This window comes from Tigriopus californicus, chromosome 10, assembly GCF_007210705.1.
Source record: "Tigriopus californicus strain San Diego chromosome 10, Tcal_SD_v2.1, whole genome shotgun sequence".
Classification (NCBI taxonomy): domain Eukaryota; kingdom Metazoa; phylum Arthropoda; class Copepoda; order Harpacticoida; family Harpacticidae; genus Tigriopus; species Tigriopus californicus.
The window spans coordinates 10,216,265-10,230,002 of NC_081449.1; the positions used below are offsets into that span (position 1 = coordinate 10,216,265).

The 13,738-nt window shown below is 43.8% G+C and overlaps 2 protein-coding genes across 11 annotated transcripts in view; one reads left to right on the forward strand and one right to left on the reverse strand.

The window, feature by feature from the left end:
• Positions 1-932: 932 nt before the first annotated feature.
• On the forward strand, positions 933-13,175 carry LOC131889483 (dynamin-like). 10 transcript variants are annotated; one of them, XM_059238589.1, is made up of 14 exons: positions 933-2,003; positions 2,401-2,624; positions 3,132-3,335; positions 4,038-4,230; positions 4,368-4,577; positions 4,654-4,853; positions 4,979-5,124; positions 6,929-7,086; positions 7,167-7,335; positions 7,397-7,642; positions 8,967-8,978; positions 9,213-9,419; positions 9,628-10,061; positions 12,195-13,175. In XM_059238589.1, the coding sequence occupies exons 1-14, from the start codon at positions 1,837-1,839 to the stop codon at positions 12,577-12,579; spliced, it is 2,955 nt and encodes a 984-aa protein (XP_059094572.1). In that variant the 5' UTR covers positions 933-1,836; the 3' UTR covers positions 12,580-13,175. The 10 variants fall into 10 exon arrangements, with proteins under 10 accessions (XP_059094572.1, XP_059094577.1, XP_059094573.1 ...); XM_059238590.1 differs by lacking the exon at positions 3,132-3,335 and adding an exon at positions 2,745-2,948 and having other exon boundaries at positions 935-2,003; XM_059238592.1 differs by lacking the exons at positions 3,132-3,335; positions 4,979-5,124 and adding exons at positions 2,745-2,948; positions 5,471-5,616 and having other exon boundaries at positions 935-2,003.
• Positions 13,176-13,489: 314 nt separating this feature from the next.
• LOC131889486 (U4/U6.U5 small nuclear ribonucleoprotein 27 kDa protein-like) overlaps positions 13,490-13,738 on the reverse strand; it is a 3,005-nt gene continuing 2,756 nt past the window's right edge. Inside the window, exon 3 of the mRNA XM_059238600.1 lies at positions 13,490-13,675. Within this exon, the coding sequence (XP_059094583.1) occupies positions 13,568-13,675 (108 nt within the window). The 3' untranslated portion in view covers positions 13,490-13,567. The remainder of the gene's footprint in view (positions 13,676-13,738) is intronic.

Below are 13,738 nucleotides of genomic sequence, written 5' to 3' on the forward strand. Positions count from 1 at the left end.
CAATGAAGTCCACTTCTCCTCTTTTTCGGGCTCCCTCATTCCATAAGTTGCTTCCCCCTAACATTTTCATGGAAAACATAGGCCTTGTTGATCTGGTAGCATCTTTCAAGTCAGACTTGGACAAATTTATAGATGGCATTCAAGATCAACCCAACATTCAAGGACGGACTAGCTTGGTCTGCCAACTCAAGTTTGTTAGTAAGCCAAATATCATATAAAAATTAAAAGGTACAAAAAAGACACATTATAACCTGTGACGATTGGAAAAGCTCGAGAAAAATCATGCCAAAAAAATCTGACTTGGAGCGTGTGTCGCTTTTGTACCAAGACCTCTAGGTATTGGGGCCAATTCTGGGAAGCGCCACAAGTGACGAGAAATGGGAGACGGAGGCAACGTGACCAGATGTAGCGTCAAAATGTACCTCTTTTAAATTTAGCTCTTTTGAAAATTGGCTTTGTCTAAAATCCTTGTCTAATTTATGGCCATGTTTTTACTTTTTGTATCATCTCTCCCTGGCTGTTCTTTCTGATATCTATTTTGTTCAAACTATTTCGACCCACGTTGGCTATTTTCCCTAAATAAATCTTGTTAATCGAACATCTTTCATCAGTTTCCTGTCGTCGTCTCTCAGATGAAAATAGCAATAGTAATCAAAAGACCACGGAGTTGACAGCTCCCATTAAACCTCCATGCACACATTCAGCACACACACGTTCATAGTTTATTTTGGGCACAAAAAAGCACGAACAACAATGACATTGACAAGGTGTGAGTTTGGAACTTTTTGAATTCTTTTTTTTTGTTTCGGTCCAGCATATTCATCCCCAAAACGAACGAGACACTGTCGTTGGATGCTTTTCTTTTGGCTCTTTTTGGCCTAAGTCTTTTGGTNCGTCCTCATCCTCGCCTCATCCTCATCATCATCTTTCAAGGGCCAAACAGTTCAGGACGGTGCCCACGCCTACTATCATTCGTGAAAGAGGAATATCCCACCCACCCAACGTCACCAACGTCTCGTGCGCTCGAATCCCTGACCGAGGTAGTCCCAAATCCAAGAAAGGAAGAACAACTGGTCCCCTACGACTGATCCTCTTCGTCCTCATCCTCGCCTCATCCTCATCATCATCTATCGAGGAGGGACAAGACCGACCAGACCCCAAAGACGGACGGGCGGTGAAGGACCGGACGGACAGCAGACAAAGTCGTCGCTCCTTGCACACACAAACACACACGCCCATTGTGAGTCAGAGCAAGGCAGCGGAAAAAGGAGAGGAGGAGGAGGTGGAGAAGGAACGAGCTCTGAAGGCGGAATCCGGATCCACTCGCTCAAGACCTACCGATTTCCAGACCGACCGATTCAGGGAGAGAGAGGAGCGCTCCAGCAGATAGCACGATACGAATTCTGCCCTAACAGAAGAAGAGGACGAGGAGGCAACCTCATTCAGTAGAGCCGCCGGGGCGCGACCTCGAACCTGACAGCCTGCCCGTCAGCCCTGCCGACGCTTAGCCAACTAGCCAGCCAGCCAGCCAGCCAGCTAGCTAGCTAACTAACTCAAAAGCGGGCGAAGAGGCCACGGGACCCACCGACGTCGATCGACGAAGACCGCCATCAACACCACCACCACCACAAAAGAACGAAGGAACGGACGGGGGGAGTGTGTCTCTCAGACAGTGGGAGTGCTGTCCTCGAACGAAGTGACTTGGAGTCTCTGGACACGAAGTGAACGTCTACAGATTCGGTGGAGTGGGTGGATTTTTAATAGGTTGGTCATCCTCCGCCGTGAGCTCGAGCCCGCAGGTGTCCCGCACGTGTCCGGAGCCTCAGTGTGTTCAAGATGGCAGCGGGCAATCATGGGATGGAGTCCCTCATCCCTATTATTAATCGCATGCAAGATGCCTTTACACAACTCGGGGTGCCCATGGTCATTGATCTGCCGCAAATTGCGGTGGTGGGTGGTCAATCAGCGGGTAAATCATCCGTCTTGGAAAATTTCGTGGGAAGGTGAGTGCTTGAATAAGGATTAAGAGTGACAGGATTCGAAGTTTCGAGGAGTAATAGGCTCTTGAAGTCCCACTTTTGATTATCATGGGTCAGCTGACTGGTATTGATCCATGTTCCTCTGAAGGAACAGAATGGCCCCCGAGTCTCAACGTCTCAGTGCGTGTCTACGTGAAAAGAGAGAGAGGGAGGGAGGGAGTGTGTGAGTGTGTGTGGGGGTCTGCGTATGCTTGTGGGATCGCATTGGTCGTATCATGGAACATTGGGACCTGGGAACTTTCTCTTGCCTTCTCAAGGCCGTTGTCTCACGCCGTCTACTCTTAGCGTAGGAATCAGGTTTTCGGACCTCATGACAAATGAAATGATTGCCCACACGTTATATCATCCCCGTTTATTGCAGGGATTTCCTTCCCCGAGGCTCGGGCATCGTGACTCGACGACCTCTCATTTTGCAACTCATCAATGCGCCCAACGAGTATGGCGAATTTCTTCATTGCAAGGGCAAGAAGTTCATGGATTTTGGCGCCATCATGAAGGAAATCGAGGATGAAACCGATCGCATGACGGGCTCGAACAAGGGCATTTCTAACCTTCCCATAAACTTGAGAGTGTATTCGCCTCATGGTAAGACAATGTTCCATTGCTCTGGACGTCGCCACTGATTTCGTGTTTGATGTTGCCCGAGGTTCCTTGCTCCAAACTGGATGGCACAATTGGGTACTACTAATCCATCTCTCCCAATAGTGCTTAATATTACCCTCATTGACTTGCCCGGATTGACAAAAATCCCGGTAGGCGATCAACCCCACGATATTGATCAGCAAATCCGAGAAATGATCATGACTTACATTCAAAAAGACACGTGCTTGATCCTGGCCGTAACCCCCGCCAATATCGATATTGCCACGTCGGATGCACTAATGGTGGCCAAATACGCCGATCCGGACGGTAAAAGCTCAATTCATGGAGCAAATGGGAAACAAAACCGTGCGGTCAATTCTATCTCTCCCTCTCTTTTCTACTCTTTGTCCATCTTGACTCTGGCCCCTCTTCGAAGTGTCTAGACTTTCATCCCCCATTTCCCACCTGTCGGCCCTCGAGTCATATATGGACCTCATATTTTCTTTCCAGTCCTTAACATAACACTAATCGATTTACCTGGTCTGACCAAAATCGCCATCGGAGATCAACCTGTTGATATTGAGGCCCAAATTAAAGACATGATCATGCAATTCATTTGCAAAGAAACCTGCCTGATCTTGGCCGTGACTCCAGCTAACACGGATTTGGCAACTTCAGATGCATTGAATTTGGCTAAATCTGTCGATCCTGACGGTAAAACTGCCGTTATAGCTGTGTTAGAGATTCATGAGAACGTTATTATTATGAATTATTTTTCACTCACTGGTTACCATTCATCATAAGTCACATTAGTAGTCTTTTAAATTAGTATGATGCAATTTAGAATTGCTAATCTCGTTTCTTTTTTATCTGTCTCTCATACGTCATCGTATTATGTTCAACGGAATTGTGTTAATTTGTTTCAGTTGTAAACATTACCCTCATCGATTTACCTGGGTTAACTCGAGTTCCTGTTGGAGACCAACCCAAAGATGTTGAGCAACAGATAAAGTCATTGATTATGACATACATTCAGAAAGACTGTTGCCTCATTCTTGCTGTCATTCCTGCAAACATTGATATAGCCACAAGCGATGCTCTTCAAATGGCTAAAGAAGCTGACCCGTCAGGTTCGCAAGACTTGCAGAGAGCCTAACCATTGTGATTTGAAGCTTTAATCAGAGACCAGCCCTTTGTGATTTTAAGAGACATTTTGGAAAACGAGCAACTCCTTCCATTGCCCTTACGACGATGTTTATCCCAGTGCCCTATTTTTTATTCCCATCCAAACTGACACATTCTTTTTTTCCATTTCTTTTCATTGCATGGTTTTGCCTCCCTTTGTTCTTTGTCAATTGATTTTCTTTTAAGCTTTGGGACATTGATAATATTGTACACATTTTAAACATCGTTTAGGTCTTCGAACCATTGGTGTGTTGACAAAGCTGGACTTGATGGACGACGGTACGGATGCCAGAGAGGTCTTGGAAAACAAATTCCTGCCTCTAAGACGAGGATATGTAGGCGTCATCAATCGGTCTCAAAAGGATATCGAGGGCAAAAAAGATATCAAAGCCGCCATGGCAGCAGAGAGGAAGTTTTTCCTAAGGTAAAACACTACCCCAGTTTTCTTCCACCTCAAAAATAACATACAAATGCTTCATTTGTATTAATTGTCTTGAAACTTTATGCTGCTCTGGATTGATTCTGACCATCTCATGAAGAAATATTCCTTCGTCATTTCAGTCATCCCTCATACCGTAACATGGCGGACCGTCTGGGCTCACCTTACTTGCAGAAAGTTCTCAATCAACAACTCACCAACCACATCCGTGAGACACTTCCGAGTCTCCGGGATCGCCTTCAAAAGCAGTACTTATCTCTAGAGAAGGAAGTGGAGCAATACAAATACTTCAGACCAGATGATCCAGCCATCAAAACCAAAGCGATGCTACAGTGAGACAAATCTTGGCTCTGACATCTCACATTGAAAGTGTGTTTCTCACGTTATGTATGATTTGTCCAATTCTAGGAGTATTCAACAATTGCAACAAGATTTCGAACGATCCATTGAAGGCAGTGGTTCGGCGGCAGTCAACACATTGGAATTGAGCGGAGGAGCTAAGATCAACCGTTTGTTCCACGAACGCTTCCCATATGAAATCGTTCGAATGGAGTTCGATGAGAAGGAATTAAGGCGCGAAATTGCCTTTGCTATCCGGAATATACACGGTAAGCCTCTCTAGATTGGTTTGTCCATGTTATATTTACAAAAATGGAAATGCCCTAAAAGTAAAAAAACGCCATCTTTATTGGCGCTTTCTTGTGAAGAGAATCCAACATGTAATTGATTACAGGTATTCGCGTGGGTCTCTTTACGCCTGATATGGCTTTTGAAGCCATTGTAACTAAGCAAATAGCCAGGTTGAAAGAGCCTAGCATTAAATGTGTGGATCTCGTGGTACAAGAATTAACCAATGTGATCCGAATGGTCTCAGAAAAGGTATCCTGTCGAGCACTCGCGTTCAGCAAATTAGCATATTTGATTGCATCTCGTTAAAAGCATTGATTTGAATCCAGCTAACGAGACGCTGTTTTAACATAGTTTCTAACTGATTTGGCATGATTGTTTCATACCTCACCAAAGCTTTCCGTGGTTAGTTGATGTTAGACTCTCCCAATCATATTTTTCCTCTCCCATAAGCCACTTTAGTTTTGCTCCATTGAACATAAGTGCGATTTCTTGTTATTTTCACATATCCATATTATTTTTGGGTTTAGTGATTCAATTAGTGATTTAGTTAGTTGCGTTTTTCCTTTGTTGTTGCATCCTCCTCCTCCTTTATTAGGTGTTAGAATAGGAATGTTCACCCCTGACCGTGCCTTTGAGATGATTTGCTATAAGCAAATTGGAACCCTCAGGGAGCCCGCAATCAAACTTGTTGACCTCGTGATGCAGGAGCTCTTAAGCACCCTCAAGGTGGCGACGGCCAAGGTAATAAATCTACGTAGTTTGAGAGCTGCATTACAAGCCTCCTGTGGTCAAACAAAAGCAAAGACATTCACTTATTCAGGGCTATTATGGGATGATTCTGATCAAAGGACGAAATTGGATGCCATAAGACCGGGTTACTTACTCAGAGAATGGCAAATAATGCTGATGCAATTAATGATCAGCGAAAAGTGCAAGTGCCAAGAGGCATCAAAAAACCATTTCGTTGAAATGTTTACGAGATATAAAAAAAATAATGTGGCCTCAGATTTTGAAACACTGATTTTCAAACCACTTAAAGCTCTGATTGATGACATCAGTATTGGAAAATGTCCTTGCCATACCTACACGTAGAATGGGATCAAATGCTTTGACATTCGCTTGGCGGGTATATGACTTATTGCAAATTTAAGTCACCCCCACTCTCCCTTGATTTATCTGTCTTGGGCTTGTATGGGTTGTCAATTTTGTTTTGTGATGAATTATCATCTCTTTTTGAATCAATGAAACCAGGCAAATATGTCAAGCTTACTCACTCAAAGTCAGAACGCTGACTGAGGATTTGAAATGTTGGTACACATTTGGTAACTCTTCTGTTTTGTCTTAATCACACCCAAATTGTTTGCTTCATTTTTTTGTTTTCTTATTCCCGTCCTCTCATATCCCTCACCTGCATCCCGCAACTTTGACCACCTTTGCATTGATTCGCCCCCTTTCAAATGACCAGGAGTGCGGATTGGATTATTTACTCCCGGCCAAGCTTTCGAGGTTGTGGCGCGGAAGCAGATTTCTTGTCTCCGGGAACCCGCTACGAAAGTCGTGGGATTGGTCACCGAAGAAATGCAGAAAATCCTTGTTGAAGGCCTGGCCAAGGTAGCGTGGTGTGCATGAATTCAGCTGTTTTACTTTTTAATTTTGATGAACCTAACGGCTCTAAACATAACAAATTTTCGTACCAACTGCATTATGCCCGAAGGCTATTCAATGGGTGATTTTGATGCCTGTTGAAAGAGCAGCTGTCCGGTACTTCCCGGACTAAAATTCCGAAAAACATATTTAGTTCCTAATTGAAATGGGGCGTGGGAAATTCTTTGTACCAATAGAAAGAGCTGTTAGTTAGTTCATCGCTACCATTCATTTAACCTCAATTAGTCAATTAAGTTTTTGCCTCATCGTTTTGTTCAAGTCCTGTTCAGTAACAATGCACCGTTTGTCTTTGCTTTTGTTTCCTAATTCACCACATCTTGTAATGGGGTGATCGTTGCCTTGGTGACCTTAGGAAGAAGAACTTCAAATTTACCTTGATATCCTTCAGATGAATCGTTACCCTCGTCTTCGCGAAGAAACCGAGCGGATTATTACTACCTACATTCGAGAAAAGGAGCAACGATGTAAAGATCAGATTTGCATGCTGATTGAATGCGAGCTGGCTTATATGAACACCAACCACGAAGATTTCATTGGATTTGCCAAGTAAGAGACAATTTTAACGGCTTCGCCCCCAAAGGAGATCGTTTCATCACGCATGTTTTTTTTTTCTTTTCCATTTTTAGTGCGCAAAATACCAATCAAAACTCTGAGAAAACCGGTAGAAAATTGGGCAATCAGGTCATTCGAAAAGGCTACATGTCCATCCACAACTTGGGTATCATGAAAGGTGGATCTCGAGATTATTGGTTCGTTTTGACATCGGAATCTCTCTCTTGGTTCAAGGATGACGAGGTGGGTTCATAGCTCTCTTGAGCGAAGAAAATAGCTGAGACCTCTCTTTGCTTCAAAATAGGAGAAAGATAAGAAGTTCATGCTCCCGCTGGACAGTTTGAAATTGCGGGATATTGAAGCCGGGTTCATGTCCAGGCGTCACATGTTTGCGATATACAACCCGGAAAACAGGAACGTGTACAAGGACTTCAAGACCCTTGAATTGTCTTGCGAGACTCAGGATGAAGTGGATTCGTGGAAAGCGTCCTTTTTGAGGGCTGGAGTTTATCCTGAGAAGACTTCCGAGCTCAACAACGGCGACGGAGAAGTAAGTGCAGAGATCCCTCACAATTTAATGTGCTTGTTCCTCGTTAGCCTGGCTTTTATTTAACGTGATTCGATTAAGGAACAGTCCTGTGAAGTAATGTTTCCGTATGTAACAGACCGCTGACCAATACTTGTCTTGAAATAGTAATATACGTACACTGTATTTATTTATTAATTTAAAAAAGAAAATCAGAGCTATTACTTGACAGGACTGACATACACATCAAACGGAATGGAATGGGGGGAAATGCGTATTCTTCATCTAAATGTTGTGGGTGTGGTAATTAAAACCCTAGTAGAGCTCTTCCTCCAAGCAAGCACACATATACAAATATTGGATTCCATTTGCTTGGAGATTGTTCCAAATATACTGTATTAACAAATTCGCTCATTTCTCTTTCTTGCTACTGCCACGTTACATAATCTTCTTCGCCACCACACCTTTTCTCTAATATTTATGGCTATTCATCCTCGTTATCGGCTATTTCTGATTTATCCTGGTTTTTTCTCTCCCTTAGGATGGGGTAAGCTATGTGTTACCTAAATTGCTCAATGCTTTTTCTTGACATAATTTTGTGGTACATAATTTTGTGGTTGCACATGATTAAAGTAGAGCCTTGAACTAACTTCAGAAGTCCAAAATTCGTCGAATGTTTTGTTCCATTAGTCATCCACGAGCGCTTTGTTCAATGAATGTGAAAATTTGCCGATGTTGCTTTTCCGTTCGTTTAAAAAAGGATTTAATTCATTGAAGATACATTTCAAAAGATTCATTGCGATTGCGATAGTTCTGCAAACCTGTTTCAAATCTGAGCACGCCTAAATTATGGCAGAGGCGCCATTATGCTGCATCTTTTTTACGAAATATGCGGCCTGAGATCTTTCCACGGCCTTGAAACTCATATCAGTATAAGAATGCCTTGCCCTATAGTCTATTGCAATAGTTAGTTCCTAATTCTTGCAAGTTTTCGAGTTTTTTTTTTTATTGAAGTGGCGTGTTATCGCAAACATCTTAGCAATGATAAATATTGTCGGTTTCAAAGTCAAGTCTTCATTCATTGTTTTTATATGAATAATCAAGACTCGTTTGTTTGTGATTGCTCTGCTAGAATTATTTTCGTCATATATTTGTTCAAACTGCATCTTGACAGCCTGGAAAATACAAACTGCGTCATGCTTAAGAGTTTTTGTACGTTTGCTGATTCATGTTTCGTGTCCAGTTAAAAAACTAACGTTAATACCAGTCATTTTTCGGAATGGGTAACCACGTGTGAACGATTGTTGGGTTGTATCACTGAGACGGAGATTGTTTTCTTTTCTTGCAGGAAGGCAGCCGGGTAAGCATGGAAATGGTCATCTACGTATCTCCTTCATTCACGATCACCCGAGCATCAAACTCGCACATGGCTATATTAATCCTTGTCAATCATTGGGAGTTGGGTTTGGGTTACTTTCAAAAATGGGTCCACAAAGTGGCATCAGTCTTTTTCATCGGACTAATGATCCCATAGCGCCTATTGCTGTGGCCTCTTACTTGGGCGCTACTCATTTCGTGACTTCATTTCTTTTAGAGCCAAGAAGCCTCACTCGGGTCTGTTGATCCACAATTGGAGCGCCAAGTTGAAACCATCCGTAATCTCGTGGATTCTTACATGAAAATTGTAACAAAGACGTGCCGGGACCTCGTACCAAAGACTGTCATGTATCTTATGATCAATGATGTGAAGAATTTCATCAACAGCGAACTCCTCGCTCAGCTTTACGCGACTGGAGACACGGTAAGATATTGTAGATTTTTGGTGCTCTCAATTGGCGATTCACTCCATTTTGGCCTCATTTTCTATTACCAGCATTCTCAAGCATAATAATGATTTCCAACAACTTCTCATCTAAAAGTGTCAGCAATTGACGGACCTTGGCATAGGAGCTGTTTTTAGGAGACCTACCATTGAATGATCAAATGAATAACAAAGACTTTGCTTTCAGCATTCCATGATGGAAGAGAGTGCTGACGAAGCTCTTAAACGAGAAGAGATGTTGAGACAATACCATGCTTGCAAAGAGGCTCTGAAGATCATTGGTGATGTGTCCATGGCCACGGTGAGCACACCGGCTCCTCCTCCCGTAAAGAACTGGATGCCAGCGCCCAGCTCGCACACATCCTCTTCGTCTAGTGGGGGTGGCGGAGGAGGTAGTGGCGGCGGAGGAGGTAGTGGAGGTGGGGGTAATAGTGGAAATGGTGGGGGAGGGGGAATTTCCCAAGCTCCACCTTCACCCGGTGGAGGCCCGAGGCGAAATCCGCCTCCAGTGTCTAGGCAGCCTCCACAGCCCCCAAGGGCGGCTCCTGCCGCTCCAGGAGGTCGAGCTCCTCCCTCTGCACCTGGTCGAGCTGCCGGACTCCCGCCTCCGATGATTCCAACGTAAGTGTTACAATTGAGAACCCTGGCATTTGATATTCCCTAATTGCTTTGATACAACTGACCGATTGGAAGTATGGGATGATTGTCCAATGACCCTAAGAAAGGTCGTCCTTGCAAAGAATGGCGTTTCTGTTTGTGTGGCTGTTGGGGCATGGGTTTTTGTTCTGTCCATTTGGGCTTTAACATTGTACTGGGTAGAGAGACTTTTGATTCATTGGCGCTTTGTGTACAGTTCTGGAAAAGCATTGAATTGATCAAATCTACTTCTCCCTGCCCCTAACCAACTACTAGAACTAACTTGATCTGATGGGCTCTTTTTGTCCTCTCCTCTCTCTTTGCTGCTCTCTCTATCTCACGCATTATGAATTGCCACGCCACACCTACAACAACTACCACTTCTACAACCATCCGTGATCTCATCGACAGACGTCGCTAAATAACAAAATCTTCTCTTTGCTTCTCCCGCCCATGCCACACACTCGTCTCCTTTGGCGCCAATCGCTGCTGCCCCTCTCTGTCTCTCATCTCGACCACCAATACCAATCATTCCACGGCCGCTCCGATCAATATTCAATCGACACCTCACCTCATTCTTACTTTCGCTTTCACTTTTCTTAACCTTTACTCTTCGCTGTATGAATTCAAATTTCCTCCCCACCTACGGCTTCTTGTTTGCGACAACTTGATTTCACCGACCGCGTCTCTTTGATTTGGATCGTCGGATAGTCGGCAAAGCATGGGCCAAGCAGCCGCAGGGATGCAAAGCGCTTTCGGAAATATGGGTCAGCATGTGCAAAGAGCGGCAACTCAAGCTGCGGCTCAAGCAGCTGCTAACGAGGTCCAAAACCAATTGGCCAATGCTATGGGTGGCTTCGGCAAGAAAAGATAAGTTCAATGAGATTGAGGAGCTCATTTCCAACGAGTCTTGGTGCATGGTGGTGCCGGTGGTAAATTGAAGATTGTTGGTCCCTTGAAGTTAGTGGTATCCAGTGGCTGGTCGTCCTGAGCGGTGTTGAGTTCAGAGGATGTCACCATTTGGCCCTCGATTCTGTTAGTCTGTTTTCATAGGTTCGAGCCTGCAAGTTAACATATATTACGATGAAAATCTATTGCGTGTCTGTGGAAACAACGAGACCTATTATATTTTATTCTTTTACTTTTTGCCGATATCATCTCCTGTCAGCATTTTGAATTATTTTTTTCCTACTTTCTCTCCCTACCACCTTCGGTCCTGCCTTCCTTACACTACTTAGCCGTTGAAAGTATGTACACTTGATCGATTCGAAGATGTCTTTCTCTTAATTTCTTGCATTTACCGAACCTCGGTCGTCGACCTTGTCAACGAAACATATGGAGCTCTCTATCAATCCCTCGCGATTTCCACCAATGTGTGAAACGAAAAATGGCACCTCTGGGAATTTGTTTTAGTTTTTGTCCTGTTGTGACTGGAGCTGGGTGATTTATTGATGAAGTACTATATTCTTGACATGAATGAAAGCCTCCATGAGTGAAAACACAAACCTCTGTTCTGTACATGAACTAGCTATCATTTACAACTGTCCCTGCTGAATTGATTTCAATCCTGTTCCTATTTGACCTTTGTACATGTTGCTTGTTACTCTAATCTTCAAGAAGAAAGGATTCGGTCAATTGTAAGGTAAAGTGGCCACCGATTCTCGTACTTTGTCATTTAGTTTCCAGATCAGCCAATGGTTCTGTGCTCTGGCCTTTATGTTATCACCCGTGAAGGATCTCATATTCTCTTCATTTCCCCTCCACATTGTCCTTGGCGTGATTGTGTAAATGCACTTATACTACATACATGAATATGATATTGCTGTTGTTGCCGGTCTCCTTGAATCCTCGAACACAATATACGTTATATACTGCTCCACCGTAAATTAGCATTATTAAGTCATTGAAAGAAAACAATATCAACTACTAATTACTTAACAGACTAATAAACTAACACTGTTTCCTTTGGTCTCTCTCTCTCTCTCTCTCTCTCATAGACTTTTGACTTTTTCTGTCCGTGCATTCCTCAGTCCAATGGGATTTCTTGTTTTCTCCTTTTTTCGTTTTTCGTAGTTCTCTCACTATCATTGTCTTTCTTTTATTCTGTTTTTTCTCAAGTCGCTGGGTGAAGGCCTCATCTTTGAAAGATTCTTCTTCCTCCTCCAACGAGGACGACACTTCCAACACTCTCGAAGTCAAGAAAGAGACCATTATCAAGGGCGTCGTAATCAAAAGCATTGTGTGCCACCCCAAAGGCACCAAGAATAAGTCCATGGCACCCTCTCCACCCAGGGGGGGAACGCCTCCACCCCCCATTCCACCTCAAAAGAGCAAATCCGTCACTTTTGGGAGCTCAGCGTCCAATTCCAAGTCGCCCATGTCCCCTCAGTCTGTGCCCAAAGTGAAAAAATCCTTCTCACGAGCCTCGTGCCTTATTCGAGCCAAGCCCAAAGCCCCGCCCATTCCTACCCCTCGCCCCAAAAGCAGCGCTTTGTCAGACTGATCCTAGCTGTCTACATATATCCTCCCTTCCCCCTCTACTTCGTCGCCTTGATCTTCTTATTCTTCCTCGTCTTCGTCGTGGCCTCGGCTGCCCACCCACAGTCCCAGTTGACACAGACTGGCTGACCAACCAACCTCCACCATCTCTCACCTCCATTTTTTGTTTCTGTGTTTGTTTCTAGGCGCCCTGTCCCCAATGTTCCTCCTCGCGTCCCAGAGAGACCCACAGTTCCCGGCGGAAAGCCAACGGGAATCTATCTCCAATGAAGCAATTCTAAAAGGCCATTCCTATTCTTGTCAGATCAAAAGAAGTAGTAAACCGACTACTTTTCTTTTGGCGATAACTGTTGCAACAAAAAAAGCACATCGTCAAGAAACAAGCATTCAAGAGCATACCCTCATCCTCGATGGATTCAAGTGTGGTTGTGGAAAAAGAACAATGAATGGTTGAAAGTGAAGGCCAGGGTGCTTGAGACGGTGTGTTTCAGGACACTCAAATGATGACGCCCCACGGAACTGAGTTTATGAACAAAAGACAAAAAAAAACCATCCATCCACTCCACGAACTGTGATTCTACGGCGACCGATATCGTCTGCTGTTGTGATTCAAGAAATTCTCACTATTGATTGGAAGGAAATTTGTGTGCGAAGTTTTTCTACTCTTTATAGTGACACGGGCCCATGTTAATTCTCTCTTTAGTCGCCCTTCCCAACAAAATCGCCACCTATTTTGGCCGACCATGAATCGTTTCGGTCTGATCGGGGGGGGTTCTATCTTCTCGACAACCTATCGCTAGCATAACCAACCCGATTTTTTTTTAAGAACAAATCATTAGATTTAGAAAGTATGAAACCTACCCCAATGATTGGGAAACCTCAGCGCGATTTAAAATAAATTGATTCGAGGAACATGAAACAGTGATGTAATTTATTTTCGTTCTCGGGAATAGCATGGACGCTCGTAGGAAAACAATGATGTAGTGATCAAATCAATGGACGAAGTCCAAAGGTCGATTGAAACCTCCTTTTCTGTTCATATACTGACGGTATTTTCTTTTGAGTACCACGTGGACTTCGCCCGTGTTATTTCCTTCAACCTAGAAACAAAGAGTACGAAATTAGTCAGTACATCTAAGAGGATATATGTTCGTGAGTTTTCC